This window comes from Osmerus eperlanus, chromosome 26 (genome assembly GCF_963692335.1).
Source record: "Osmerus eperlanus chromosome 26, fOsmEpe2.1, whole genome shotgun sequence".
Taxonomy (NCBI): Eukaryota; Metazoa; Chordata; class Actinopteri; order Osmeriformes; family Osmeridae; genus Osmerus; species Osmerus eperlanus.
Window position 1 is genome coordinate 1,766,316 of NC_085043.1, and position 14,087 is coordinate 1,780,402.

A 14,087-nucleotide genomic window follows, 5' to 3' on the forward strand; every position below is an offset into this window, starting at 1 on the left:
GTTATGTCTCTTGTACAACCAAAGTGAAATGGTGGAAAATAGCTTAATCGTGTAAATCTGTTGACGGTTAACGACATTAAAAGGCTTTTACATCGGAAATGTCGACTTGTCTCAAAGGATGTGACGGTAACGCCACAAAATGAAAACGAAACACTTTGTTAGCCCTCAAAAGGATTTGTTGTCTTGGCTGCAGCCCTTCTGCGTGATGGGATGATGAGTATTCCAATTTTCCGCGGGGGAGGAGGGGGGGCACTCACGATTTTAAGGAGTGGAGCCTAGTACCACGACAACGGTACTGGTCCATCACCTAGGGTACTGACGAGTATAAGTTCGTTTGTTGTGAGCTGAGAACACGCAATGACTCACGAATGAGGTTGCAAGATGTCGGTTAAGGTAATCACTATTTTCTCTACGAGGATTTCATTGTTGCTTTGCTATTCGGCCGCAGAAGTTATGTGGAACATTTAGAAATGTTTAAAATGTTTGACCTTCAGTTAGCTATGCTCCTTAGCTTCGATCATACTGGTGCAGAGGACGGTGTAAATTACTGTCAAACTGGCTTTTATTTTAGGTTTAAATTATGTGTTAAAAGCGTGGTTGCGTTTGTGTATGGTATTAAATGCAATCTGAGATTGTAGGCATACATTTTTCTTTAGTAAGTGAATTGTGAGGGTGGCCATCTAAGGTCAACATTATTATGAAGCCTATGTGTGTTTATTCTACAGAAGGAGACGCCCCTGGCTAATGCTGTCTTCTGGGCAGCTCGTAAGGGAAACTTGGCCTTGCTTCAGTTGCTGCTCAACAGTGGACGTGTGGATGTTGACTGCAGAGACAGTGTATGGACGATGCATGCCCCTACAACACACCTGCACATTTTATCCAAAAACCACTAGTGGTAGTTGTCTTTATGTATCTTTGTACACACAAATAAGTTATTTTAAGTAACACCTCACCTGTTGCCGCAGCCATTTTGGGAAATGATAACCGGCACTTAATATTATTTTAGGAAGAGGCAAAAACATGCTTGCAACTTCTGCATTTTTGTTGAACCAGAACTGGTCACCTTTATTTGCATTTCCAATAGTCAGGTCTCACACCTATCACGTGGGCAGTATGAGATAACATTTGTAATAGGTGTTAACATCACCGATATCCTGCAAAGTTGCCATATTCCTCATCATTTAAGAAAATGTACCTGTGGGTGGGAGTTTTTTCATAAACATTGTGTCCCGCCGGCTTAACTGGGTTCGAAACTGGCCCAGGCCCTTTCCTGCATGTCATCTCCTCTCTCTCCCCACATTCCTGTCCACTCACAAATCACTATCTCTGTCAGAAATAAATAAGGCAGAAATGCCCAAAAATATATCTAAGAAAAAAAACAATTAAACTAAAAAGGAAAATATTTTTGGCCTTCTTTAAATGCTCCTATGATACGGCACTCGTATATCCCAAAAGTTTTTGACCACAATAGGCAAAAAGAGCTGGGATGTACCTCTAACTATACAATATAACACTCCTACAAAGATTTGTCAGCCTCATGACCGAGATTGATTCGTTTAGCCGTGGGTGAGTATCAAGTATTTTACATTTACACATACATTTACTTCATAAATCTCCCATACAACTCATTATCTATATTGCTATATTTTGTTACACTTGATGTAATTACTGGTGCTAGTGTGCCATAAACACCCATGTTCATGTACGTGTCACTAACAAGGGTCAGTAAACACAGTGGACACCCTTGGGTAGCTGGAGAGTAGTAAATCTGACTCCAAATTTTGTCATTTAGCAGACACTCTTATCCAGAGCGACTCTAGGTTGTCTTTCTTCCCATACAAATCTTGATATCAATTTGTCCCTTTTTGTGAATTATGCTTAGGGCACCTCCACTGGGAGTGATTGAATTAGGTATAATAACCTGGGTTGTATATTCATTTTGACTGCATTTATCCTGTCTGTGAGATCCATGGGATAAGTAGACCGCCAAAATACAACATACATGATGCAATAAATCTGATAAGATGGCTAGATATAGCAGGGTCTTATTTACAAATCCCAAATAGTTCTAGCTCTTTTTGTGTAGTAATCCCCTCAGAGTGAAACATTACCATTACTATTATGACAATATATCATTAGACTACAGGTAGCTAGCTGGATTTTAACCTCTGACTTTGCACTTCATAGGTCAACACCTTATCCTAGTGAGCTACTCACCCTGCTGGGAAGGGCTCTGTTCAGTTACTGTATAAGAAACAAGCCTCCAAACATGTCTCCTGTGGCAAGCATTTGAATTCAAACAGCTCTAATTTAGTCATATTTTGACATATCAAGGTACTTCAGAGTAATGTCATCCTGAAGACTGTTAGGTTTGAAAAACCATCAGTCAAAATTACATTTGATTTATTGACACAAAGATATTGAAGCAAAGTGTACATTTACATAAATACGCCCCTTTTAGCCATTTTGTTTAAGTCAATTGGACTTAAAACGGTGGACGGTTCAAGAGAAGAAGAGTTTTGTAGGTTTTTCCTAGATCTTCACTGTACAGCCAAATCCATAAGTCCCCATGAGAAACGAGGCATGTACACCAACTTTTAGAAGACTTGGCGCAATGGGGTAGAAATGCCATCACTTGGGACTTTTGGACATGGCCTGTGGCGCCCCCTAAGGTCAAATGTGGGCCATTCTTGGTCTGGCGGCTAGTCATGGCCTGTTGTATCAATGTACCAAATTAAAAAACTTCTAAGCTTTTTTATTCTTCACAAATTGTCACTGTAGTTCTTGAGACTTTTACATTTAGTCATTTAGCAGATGCTCTTATCCAGAGCGACTTACAGTAAGTACAGGGACATTCGAGTAGCATGTACCTGCAGAGCCGGAGAGCTGCAGTTTCAGGACCGCAGTTCTAGGACCCTCTTTTTATCTGACAGCGCCACCTAGCGAATTGGATAACCATGGACCGGAACAAGATAATCAATATTTTCCTGCAGTAGTGAATGCAGGTTACGGCTCGACATTAAATTATAACAAGAAGAAGAGGAAGTGATGTAGCTTGTTTCATGACAAGATGGACGAGAATCAGAGTGTAAGTAGTTAATTTGAATCATGTGTGGTTATGTATAAAACAATTCTGGTGTCTTGAATTGGACAATAAAGTTAACGTTAGCTAGCTAACTTCAACTTTGCTGTCGAAATCATTTCAAGACACCGGAGTGGTTTTATACATAACCACATGTGATTCACATTAGCTACTTTTACCTATGGGCTACACTGATTGCCAAACAAACAACTGTTAACAACCAAGTTGAAGACAGAAATTACTGTTTGTGGGGAATACTGCTTTGGTCGCAGTCTTTTTGGTATTTTGGTGGTTGCGAAAATCTAGAAATCCTTCAAAATGTTGCTGGTTGATGGGGTGGAGGGAATTATGAAGAGTTGGATGGAGCAATGTGGTGGAGGGGTGGATGGAATCTGAATAATCAAATTCCCCAGTTTTCCTTGTTTCTTGCCTCTCTCAAACCATTCAAATAGCCTATCTTGTTGTGATCTAGTGACACGTAGGCCTACTCAATAGTATATTTTGGCCTGATGGGTCAAAATTCCATCCCTCTGAAATTGACAACTTTGAGGCATCGTCTATATAGGGCCACCTATGCTCTGGTCAGGCCCATCATGACTCAGAACTAGGAATGACATCACACCTGAATTAGCCCGAGTTGATCGCATTCCAGAATCTCAGTTGAACAGCAAGAGACAAGAGTTATGAGGATAACTGGGCTAGGGCAGAGCACATGCTTAAACGCCTGCTAGTACGACTCGACTGGGCTAGGGTAGTGATGTTACGCTCAAAGCCGTGCTCACAAAGCGGTATCGAACTTTTGAAGCAATGGGTACCGATACAAACGTGGCTTCAAATGGGCATTAAAACACATGATCACCCGTTGTAGCTTCAGACATCACACGAGCAGCTGACAGTGTCGTGCTACAGTCAAATAGGATCCAAGACAAACTGCGTTTTATTCAAATGCTTAAAAGACATCAGAAATCACTAATATTCATGGGTTATAGAGAGAAGACATATTTACGGACGCTATGGAATACATTCATTGACAGAACCAGAGATACAAATAGATTCCAAGAGATACATAGATTGACCAGTTCTGTAATCAACACCTTGCATTGTTTACACAAGCACATACATTTTTCTCTAGTTAAGAAAATGTTGCCAGCCTTCAAATGTGGCCATCCCTTTCCCGGTTGCAAAAGCATGTTCCAATACCGTAGCCCCTAGTCTACATTATCAATTAATAATGTATTCATTTAGCATATACTTCCTATGAAACAAAGAGAAAGGATTTTGATCACATAATCTTAGCTTGAACAACAGCACTCTTACCACTAGGCCATACTCAACCAAATTGTATTTGTGAATAATGCTGTCGGAACCTAAAAATATACGTTATGAATGTAAAATAGCAAAGAGTTACCGATCCATCCATCATATGCCGCTTTTCCGGGGGTCGCGTTGCGGGGGCAGCAACCTAAGCAGGGAGGCCCAGACTTCCTTCTCCCCGGCCACTTCCACCAACTCTTCCTGGGGGACCCCAAGGCGTTCCCAGGAGACATAGTCTCCGAGAGACATAGTCCCTCCAGCGTGTCCTGGGTCTTCCCCGGGGCCTCTTCCCAGTGGGACGTGCCCAGAACACCTCACCAGGGAGGCGTCCAGGAGGCATCCTTATCAGATGCCCGAGCCACCTCAACTGGCTCCTCTCGACGCGGAGGATCAGCGGTTCTACTCTGAGCCCCTCCCGGATGACCGAGCTTCTCACCCTATCTCTAAGGGAGAGCCCGGACACCCTGCGGAGAAAACTAATTTTGTCCGCTTGTATTCGCGATCTCGTTCTTTCGGTCACTACCCACAGTTCGTGACCATTCGGTTGCGAACCTCTCCAGTGAGAGCTGAAGGTCACGGCCCAGCAAAGAGTTACATTGTTAATAATACTACAAGATTTGTCATAACATATTTTTGACACGTAAACATCGAAACATTTGTCACATAAGCTTTATTTATCAAATCGTCAATGACGATTGTGAGGCTAATGTCTTGAGAATTTGACTTCACTCGAATATATAGCCTTGTGTGGAGAAGATTCCCCGGTAAATTGTACTACTACGGAACAGTACTAGACTACTGCTGTGTTCGTCTTGGTACTGTAGCGATTGCGTTGGTTGAATTGGATTTAACGTTCCGTTGTACGGTTTAAGCTGAAATTAATTATTTTCATGAACAGATTGACAACGTTTAGGCTGTGGCAATGAAGTTCAGGTTAGTAGTTAGATAGACTTTTAGACATGTTGCCGAACATGTTCTGTCACCGTTTGACTTCCTAAACAGCTGTGTAAGTTAGATGTTTTTGTCGTGTGTCTCGCGTAAGCTACAGCGTTGCAGTGAGCTACACTGGTTTGAAACCACAGGTAATGGTAATTTCACCAACAAATCGTTTACTAATGTCAGAATAAATCCTACAACGAAAATGTATATGTGAGGAATGTTTATTTTAACGATTGAAAACAGATAACGCTACATCATAGACCACTGTAGTATGTGTTGCCCGGGCAACACAGGCTAATGTCATGATGCTAATACTTCAGTGAAATAGTAGACTACTGTTTCCGAAAGTAGATGTACTTCCTTAATAATATCAGCTTATACTGTACATTACACATCACAATTGTGTGTCATATCACAAAGTAAAATGAGTAAATAGTTATCACCCTGGCCTCTTTGCTTGTGGCGTTTCTGCAGCTGCCTTGCAGTAAAGCTATAGTTAGCCTAGCTATCCCCCAAGTTAACAGATGCGAAACGAATGTTCTGCCAAAGGTAGTCACGCGTGTTTTCGTGACGTTAGTGACGTAAGTAACGTCAGTGACTGTGGCTAGCAAATTAGCCACCGTTAGCTTCACTTTTCGCCACAAAAACTTAATTTGAGCCTAAACCATGCAACGGAACGTAAATTCCAATAGAAGCAACTCAATCGCTACCAAGACGAAACTTTTGACACCTACTTTGTCTATGTAGGCCAAATATTAACTGAGTTTTAGGGGGGCAAAAAGAAATAAAAATAATAATAATAATAATATATATGTGAGAGAACAAAGGTTGTGCTCTCGCCGAAGGCTTGAGCACACCCAATAAGATTAATAAACTATTACATGAACAAATGCAATGAACCGCAACTAAATCCATGTTCTTTCTAAAAGTAATGGTTCGCAAATGATCTCAGATTTACTGTACTCGGGCGTTTTTTATGGTTTGTTTTTTTCCCCAAGTAGGCCTACGACTTGAGTCGTTTTTCCAAGTGCGTTCTTAGGTCAACATTTCAAAAGAAACTCTTGTCTATAAATCAACATTACACTTGTGTCTTGCCTCTCATCGGCCATCAAGTTACAGTGGAGATGTTTGGAGACAATTGAAGTACCACGCAGCGACACAAACAACAATGGAGGAGGAGAGAGATGCGCATTTTCGAGTTGGAAATACCATCACTATTTTGAGTATTTGTCAGCTAGAAGTCAGTCAGATGGAAATATCAAGGTTCATTGTACACATTAATTGTTGTTGTGTACATTACTGTTAAAAATGCACTTCTAATAAAGTGAGTGTTGGCAAAACCGGTTGTCATTTTTATGTTGAGGCGATGGTGGTGTTGTCGGAAGCTGCTGAATGTAACTAATAAAGTAACTTGTAATCTAACGTAGTTACTTTTAAAATCAAGTAATCTGCAAAGTAACTAAGTTACTTTTTAAAGGAGTAATCAGTAATCAGATTACTTTTTCAAAGTAACTGTGGCAACACTGCTCTCGGGTCCCATTAAACTAAACAACATGCACAACAAGGGTGAACAACAGGGGGGTATTCCAGGTAGCGGGTTTAACAAACTGTGAGCCTAACCCTGAACTCTGAGTTCATCTACTTTAAAATGAGAAACTGTGACTTTTCGGTTCCAGAAAAGCTGATTTGAATTTGTTAAGTCAACTTGGAGTACGTCCACTCTGAGTTAAGCGCAGACATGAGAACTATTAAAAGCCAACATAAGTGGAGCTCGGATACTAGGATCCACCGTGGCACCCGGCTACTGCTATTGTGTGCAGTACATAAAGTGTATCGGATTTTTGCTTAATGTGTGTAAAAGTTGTATTTTGTCTGCACACTTTGCCATGACATTATACGAACTACAGCAGTGACTTTAAAGAACTACAACTGCATTAATCTGTCTGACACGCCTCCGAGCGTGGTGCACTGTGGGAAGACGAGTGATGGCAAGCGATTCGCGTCGCTGCAGTGTGGACGCAGCGTAACCCTGAACTCTGATTTTAGTTCAGTAGTTGTGGGCAAATCACTGCCCACAACTGCTGAACAACGCCGACACACAGTGCTTGTCTTATCCACCACTCTCTCGCCTGTACTAGTGTAACTGAATGGCAAACTTGCAATCTTAAAAAGGCCGGCGGGTCCTCTCGTGGGTCGCCACCAGGGTTCTAAATTAACACCCGCCAACCTGCCAAATGCGGGTTAAAATTCATTTTGGCGGGTGTTAATAAAAACTCACTAGCCAGTTTGGCCGGTGATACATGAGGCATTACATGAATGATACATAAGGCTCTCTTCTCGGCATGGTTCTCGGTCATTTATCCCCCTGGCAGTACCTCCTAGTAGAAACGAAGAAAAGAAAATGTAATGCCAAATGGCTGGCTTGTGTTTGACAATGAAAATGTTGTCATGTTTTGTAAGGATTGCCGTAATGTAAATACAAAGTTTTTAATATAGGCTAGAGCAGTGTGCGAAATACGGGGGGGGTCCGGGGGGCTCGACCCCCCGATTAACCCATGAAAGCCTCAAAAGCAAAATTTGAAGGGGGTCTCAATTTTTTTCTAAATACATATTGTCACTAATGGTCACTAAAATGTTTTTAAGCTCACCATGTCTAGTATTCAGAAATCAAAACATTTATTCACCATTTTTTTTACCAAGCGGAGCCAGCAAGTCCTGTGCGCCAAACAGAAACGTTGAGAAGTCAATGGCTAGCAAGCGAAAGCTAACCAGAGTGTATCATTCACACACTTTGGGTTCACATCCAAAAAGGTGGCACTCAGAGATGAAGAGGCACCGAATGACAATGCTGTTGCAGCTAGCACAGTGGGCCCACTCACTACCAGAACAGAGGATCCTCTCCCACCCAGTGATTCCCCAGAAGAAACGAGGCCGAGTGCTACGAAGACGCAGCAGGTGCTGATGTAACGTTAGCTGCTACTGCTGCTAGCACAAGTGACTTGCCGGCTGGTTGGTCAACGAAGCAGGTGGGCGCATGGAAAGACCGCAACTGTCTCCGATAGGCTATACCTGGCATTTATTCAGTTAATTGCTCTTAATGTCATTGTCATGTCTGTATTGTAATGCACAACTTGCCTCCTTGTTATGAAACAACGTGCATCCAAACAACTTTAGCCAATGCAACCTCTTATGTCAGTGTTGCTTTACGAATACTAGCCTACCATATAGAATAATAGTAGAATACTAGAATAATAGCATATCGGATTATCAAAAATGGTTAAGTGTGTGCGTGTGTGTCTTGTCATGTAGGTTATAGACTGATTGTCTTGGCTTGCATCCATAAAATAGTTACTGTAATGTTATACCTACTGCCAGTAGCGGACTGACCATCGGTAGCGCCATGTTTATTTTACATATAGCTCCAAAAACAATTTTTCGCTCAAATCAGCCAAAAAGAATTGCGCGTCATGCGCGCTCGCATTAACTGTAGAACTCCCTACTAGCATTACATCAAACCCAGAATGTGCATGCATTAGCAGGGCACTTTGGTGGCGTATGCGGGGCCGGTTCTGGTGGGCCGGTCTGGATCAAAGTCCAAGGCCCATTTTTACTCCCAGTCCGTCCCTGCCTACTGCATATTGAGCAAATTTAGATCGGTATTGCGCAACAATCGAGAGATGGGGACCCCCCCAAATATTGACGGGTATTTCGCACACTGGGCTAGAGTATATTAGGTAGGTTTAATTAATGCCTGCTTAAGACAAAAACGTTACTGTAAATGCATGGGCAGGAGTCAATCTCATGACGCGAATGGACGTTTTAGCCATTTACAATAAACCGTGTCCTTACTTAGGCCGTGTTCACACTTGACGTCTTTTTTAAAGAAAAAAGCGCTGCCTTCAGCGCCTTTTGAGCGCCTTTTGATTGCTTTCAGCAGGAGAATTCTGTAACCTGAACGGGAATCATACATTCTAGCGATACATTATTATCCGTTATTTTCCGTTGGTTACTTATTGACAGAATGACAGCTAGAGCTAGAGTTAGCTACCATGGCGAATAAAATGCAATTACTGGCTTTAGTTTTGGTGTTTGACGAGCCATAGCCTGGTAACTAAGGTAGAAGGTTATTAGGGAAGGTACACACGTACCCTACTCTCCTCATCCTGATTGGTTAGCTATCAGAAAGGTGCTTGACGTCACCCAGCGCTTTTCTGAAAAGTTGAGAAAATTGAACTCAAAAAGGCGTCGGACACTGCGCTTTTTTAGACGTTTTTAAAAGGCGGCCGCCTTTTTCCTTTTCCCATAGGGTTGCATGTAAAAAAAGAAGTCAAGTGTGAACACGGCCTTAGTCACGTGTTGGTGATTTCACATAGCCTTGCATCATACTTCTGTGCTTCATTTTACTTAATTTTATGTGTTTTTTATGCCAACAATGTTAATAAAATGATCAAATGCATTCAGTGACACACATAATTGTTTTTATTTTCACCGGAAAGAATTTGGCTAGTGGAAATTCTGATTGGCTGGTGATCAAGAAATTTAATTTAGAATCCTGGTCGCCACCACTCGCTATACTCGTCCTTAGTGCTGCTAGCTAGCCTATCTCTGACTCACGGTGGCGCCAATCAGAGCTTCAGAGCTACAGATTAGATGTCCCTAAAGAACACGAGTATCAGTAGTTCCGCATTACATTATTTAACTTGCAAGCAAGTTTTATTTATTTGTATACCGTGTATTCTACGTGTAATTTCATGCACCGAACCGTGATGCCCGTACCGTACGGTTCGGTACGAATACATGTACCGTTCCACCCCTACAACTGTAGCGCCGGCTAGCTGCACGAATTGGAGAGGAATATTGCTCGCCGCACATTTGTCTTGTAAGACAGGTTAGATCGCCATCTAACTGGACAACATTCACACTCAGGGTGAACATTTCATTTATCCAAGCTACAGACCATCACATTACACATATCAAAACAGAACGAACACAACAACAAAACTCCAAACATTGCTTATCTAACTAAGCTTAAACCTTTAACTCTGTAGCTTTTCAGCTTGCCGCAGGGCATTCTGGGTAACAGGAGCGTTGCCGCTACACAACTATCTAATCAACTTTCCTTCGTCCTACTCTGGAGTCTTTACATTTATTCATTTAGCTGACGCTTTTATCCAAAGCGACTTCCAAGAGACAGCTTTACTAAAAGTGCATTGGTCACTGATCATAAACGAGATAGCCCCAGAAAGGCTTTTGCAGGCTTTTGTAGTCTTTGATATTGACTGGTGCATGCTGGGATTGCATGACGTCAACTACCTGAGCTCAGTTCACAATTCAAGGTTCCTATGTCTAAACCAAAGAAGTTATTAAGAAGTTATTTGTCCGTGGGATGAAAGTAAAAATCTGCAAAATAACTGTTAAAATAGCTAAGTGAAATTATGTGTTTTAACAGAACATTTTGGTGAAAATGTTATTAATATTTGTAAAAAAAAAGAAGAAATGTTTTGTATGTATTGTTGTGTATTTTTAAGTAACAATATTTTGCTATACTTTTAATGTAAATATATAAATTTTAATTTTGCCATTGTCTTTCTATCTGTCTTTCATGTCATTCAGAAATACAGAAAAAAACACGTATAATTTACAGAAAAAGTACTGTAATTTAATCTTTTGATTAACCCTTGTGTTATCTTCGGGTCATTCTGACCCATCAGTCATTGTGACCCACCGTCGTATTGCGACAAATTTACCGCATACAAAGACAAAGTGAAGCATTTTCTTTTAACACCTAGGCTGTCTCAGACCCCCCACATTGCAAAGGTTAAAAGAAAATTATTTTAATTTGTTTTTGTATTGGGTAAAATTGGGTAAACACAACGATGGTTCGTTATGAACCTTTGGGTCATGTGACCCGAAGGCAGCACGAGGGTTAAATTATACGGTTGGTGTTCCTGTAGATGGGATATCATACGTATTGCCTCCTCCTGCAACCACTCTTAAACACGTCTTACAAGTTGTATTTCCTTCATCCGTGGCCATCTTAATGTTGTTGGTACCCGAAAAATTCCCATACTGCAGGGAAAGGTTCCAGGGGTGCACCTCCTTCGGCTATTCTATACACCTGGTGGTGACTGACTGCATGCTCACACAAACCGGAGGGTTACTTTCTCCGCTGAGTAAAACTTGAGGGATTCCTGCACTTTCCGTCTTTGACGAGACATAAAAAAAAAACTGCTCATACCACAACAACGGTATGTCAGAAAATTAGAGAGGTATTGAAATTGTGACTTTTTCAAACCGCGGTATACCTTGAAACCGGACTATGCCTAGTCTCCTGGCAATGCAGTTACCCTTACAACCATGAACGGTAATCCCCCCCCATTTTTTTTTTTACTAATGAAGAGGTCTAACCTAGAAGTGCTAGTAGTGTAGCCTATTAGTTTGGAACTTCTAAGCTAGAAGCTACGATCTCTGCTTGCTGTCCAGTTTATCCTGTTCTCAAATGTTTGATCCCTGAACAATAAATTGGACTGTGGCTTGTGTGTTTACATCAACATGAATTGGCACTCAACACAAAATGGGGCTTAAACTCCATGCTACTTTCTAATTAGGCTACTGCTCATCGCTGGTGGAGTTTATGTGTTCACACTTGTAGTTCGGTTCTCTTAGATCTCTTGGTCCGGTCCATAAAATGTAATTATAGCATAGAGCAGGGGTCCCCAAACTATGGCCCGTCCACGCATTTGGACCGGCCGTCTGAACAATGCCAGAGACTGTATTATAATTATTTATATTTTTTTCACACTGATTAATATGCATAAGTAAGTAAATGTTTTGATTTAAATAGCAATTCATATGAAAAAGGTTATTACGATAGTAATAATGCTGTTTTAATAGGCTATATATCCCATGATATGTACGGATGTACGGTGCATAACAAAATAATAAACTAATCTAGCATAATAAATACATTTAAAATCATAATACAATCTCCACAATAATACTGGTAGTCACTCCGGACCATGTCATTTTCTTTTACAGACCGACCCGGCCCCACATTAAAGAAAGGAAAAATTATCTGGCCCTCGCAGAAAAAAGTTTGGGAACCCCTGGCCTAGAGTCTTGGTTCGCTAACAGAGCAATAGCATCAAAGTTTGTTTTCCTCGAGCCAAACTTGCCAAGTTTGAACACACGCTTAGATGCAGACTATTTTATTTACCACTAATCCGCTCCCACCTCGGCTAGGCTACTAAAACCACATCTCTTTATGCTATTCCCCGCAAACAGTAAGCTAATTTGAGTAAGCTAGAGCTACACCGTTGAAAGGAAATTTTGAGACCAAATGCATTGATTCACGACACGATCGATCATTAGGGGGGATGGTATCGCATCTTTGAAAGATGCATCCACGGGTTACCACCTCAACAAAAAAGTCCTGTGCACAATGCAGTAGGCTACTAAGATTAGCCTACCGTATTTCTTCGAATAAACGCTGCAGCGTTTATTACACAATGATCATTTTTGGTGTGGCGTTTATTCGAGGGCGGCGTTTAATTAGTAAGAGAGATTTTGAGAATTGCTGCTGTAGTGTGACCATAGACAAACAAAGAATAGACAAGGAGGTCAAACACAAAGCCTAGTATAAAATTGAAGCCGCGCGTGTCTACTGTGTAGAAATCTGAAGCAGCATGCCGAAATGTTCTTACACTTTAGCTTTCAAACAGAAATCTGTGCAGAAAGCACTCACCTGTAGCAACAGATCTGTAGCACGCGAACTTGGGGTTGATGAAAGGCGAATTCGAGGGGCGAAGTCAGCTACCTCGCTATATTGTAGGCTACACTTGTGATTTACTTGTGTAATAAATACTGTGTTTTAATTTAACCAATTAAATAACCGTTTTTAGATTTTTTGGGTGCGGCGTTCAATCGAGGGCGTTCATTACACAATGTACATTTTTGGTGCGCCGTTTATTCGAGGGCGCCGTTTAATCTGAGAAATACGGTAGGTTTGTTACGGTGTGGTACAGAGTGGACCCAAACGCAGCACAGATACAATTAGGTGATTTATTGGGTGTAGTCCTGAGTTGTGGTCTTGTTTGGTGAATCAGCGGGTCGGCAGTCAGGGACTGGGTTCACGGATGATGATCCTGGGCACAAAGAAAACAGGTTTACAGAAGGCAAGTGAATCAAGCAATGCTTGAGGGTCAAAAGCGCATACTACCACAGTAGCTGTGACAACGATCTGACGAGGAGTGGTTGGAAAGCCGGGTTGAAGTATGCAGGATGATGAAGTAATGGGCGGCAGGTGTGTAGGGTCTAGGCAGGATGATACCAGCAGAACCAGCAGGGGGTGTAAAAGGGACAGGGACCAGGCCGTGGCCGTAACAAGGTTAAGATAAATATTGAAGTCACTCATTGTTGCAATTACATGTTAGCTTGTTAAAGTATTTCAAAATTGTAAACGTAGGCTTTGACTGTGTCCCTGTTGTTATGGTTACTTATTTCAGACACTTTGTACAGGCTCATACAATGGAGCCATCGCAATCATTTATTTCTGTGGCTAGATAGTTAGTGTAGGTGGTTAAATATTGTGTATTAACATGAATCAAATTATGTCAATACCAATTGAATTACAGTTATTTCACTCTATGGGTTAAATCAGAGCAAGAATGGTCAAAGTAAGGTTAAATGAAATAAACATTTAATAACATTGCAAATGATTGAAATCTATTACAAGGCAAACATGTTACAAAAT

General features: G+C 41.3%; 1 protein-coding gene across 8 annotated transcripts in view; it reads left to right on the forward strand.

The window, feature by feature from the left end:
- The first annotated feature begins 255 nt into the window (after nucleotides 1-255).
- The window catches only part of ankrd29 (ankyrin repeat domain 29), an 87,654-nt gene continuing 73,822 nt past the window's right edge, over nucleotides 256-14,087 (forward strand). For 6 of the 8 annotated variants that reach the window (XM_062452690.1, XM_062452686.1, XM_062452685.1 and 3 more), the window contains exons 1-2: nucleotides 256-393; nucleotides 726-836. In XM_062452690.1, coding sequence (XP_062308674.1) covers nucleotides 382-393; nucleotides 726-836 — 123 coding nt within the window. In that variant the 5' untranslated portion in view covers nucleotides 256-381. Of the gene's footprint in view, nucleotides 394-725; nucleotides 896-14,087 lie in introns of those variants that run through there. The other 2 variants (XM_062452687.1, XM_062452691.1) reach the window with 1 other exon arrangement.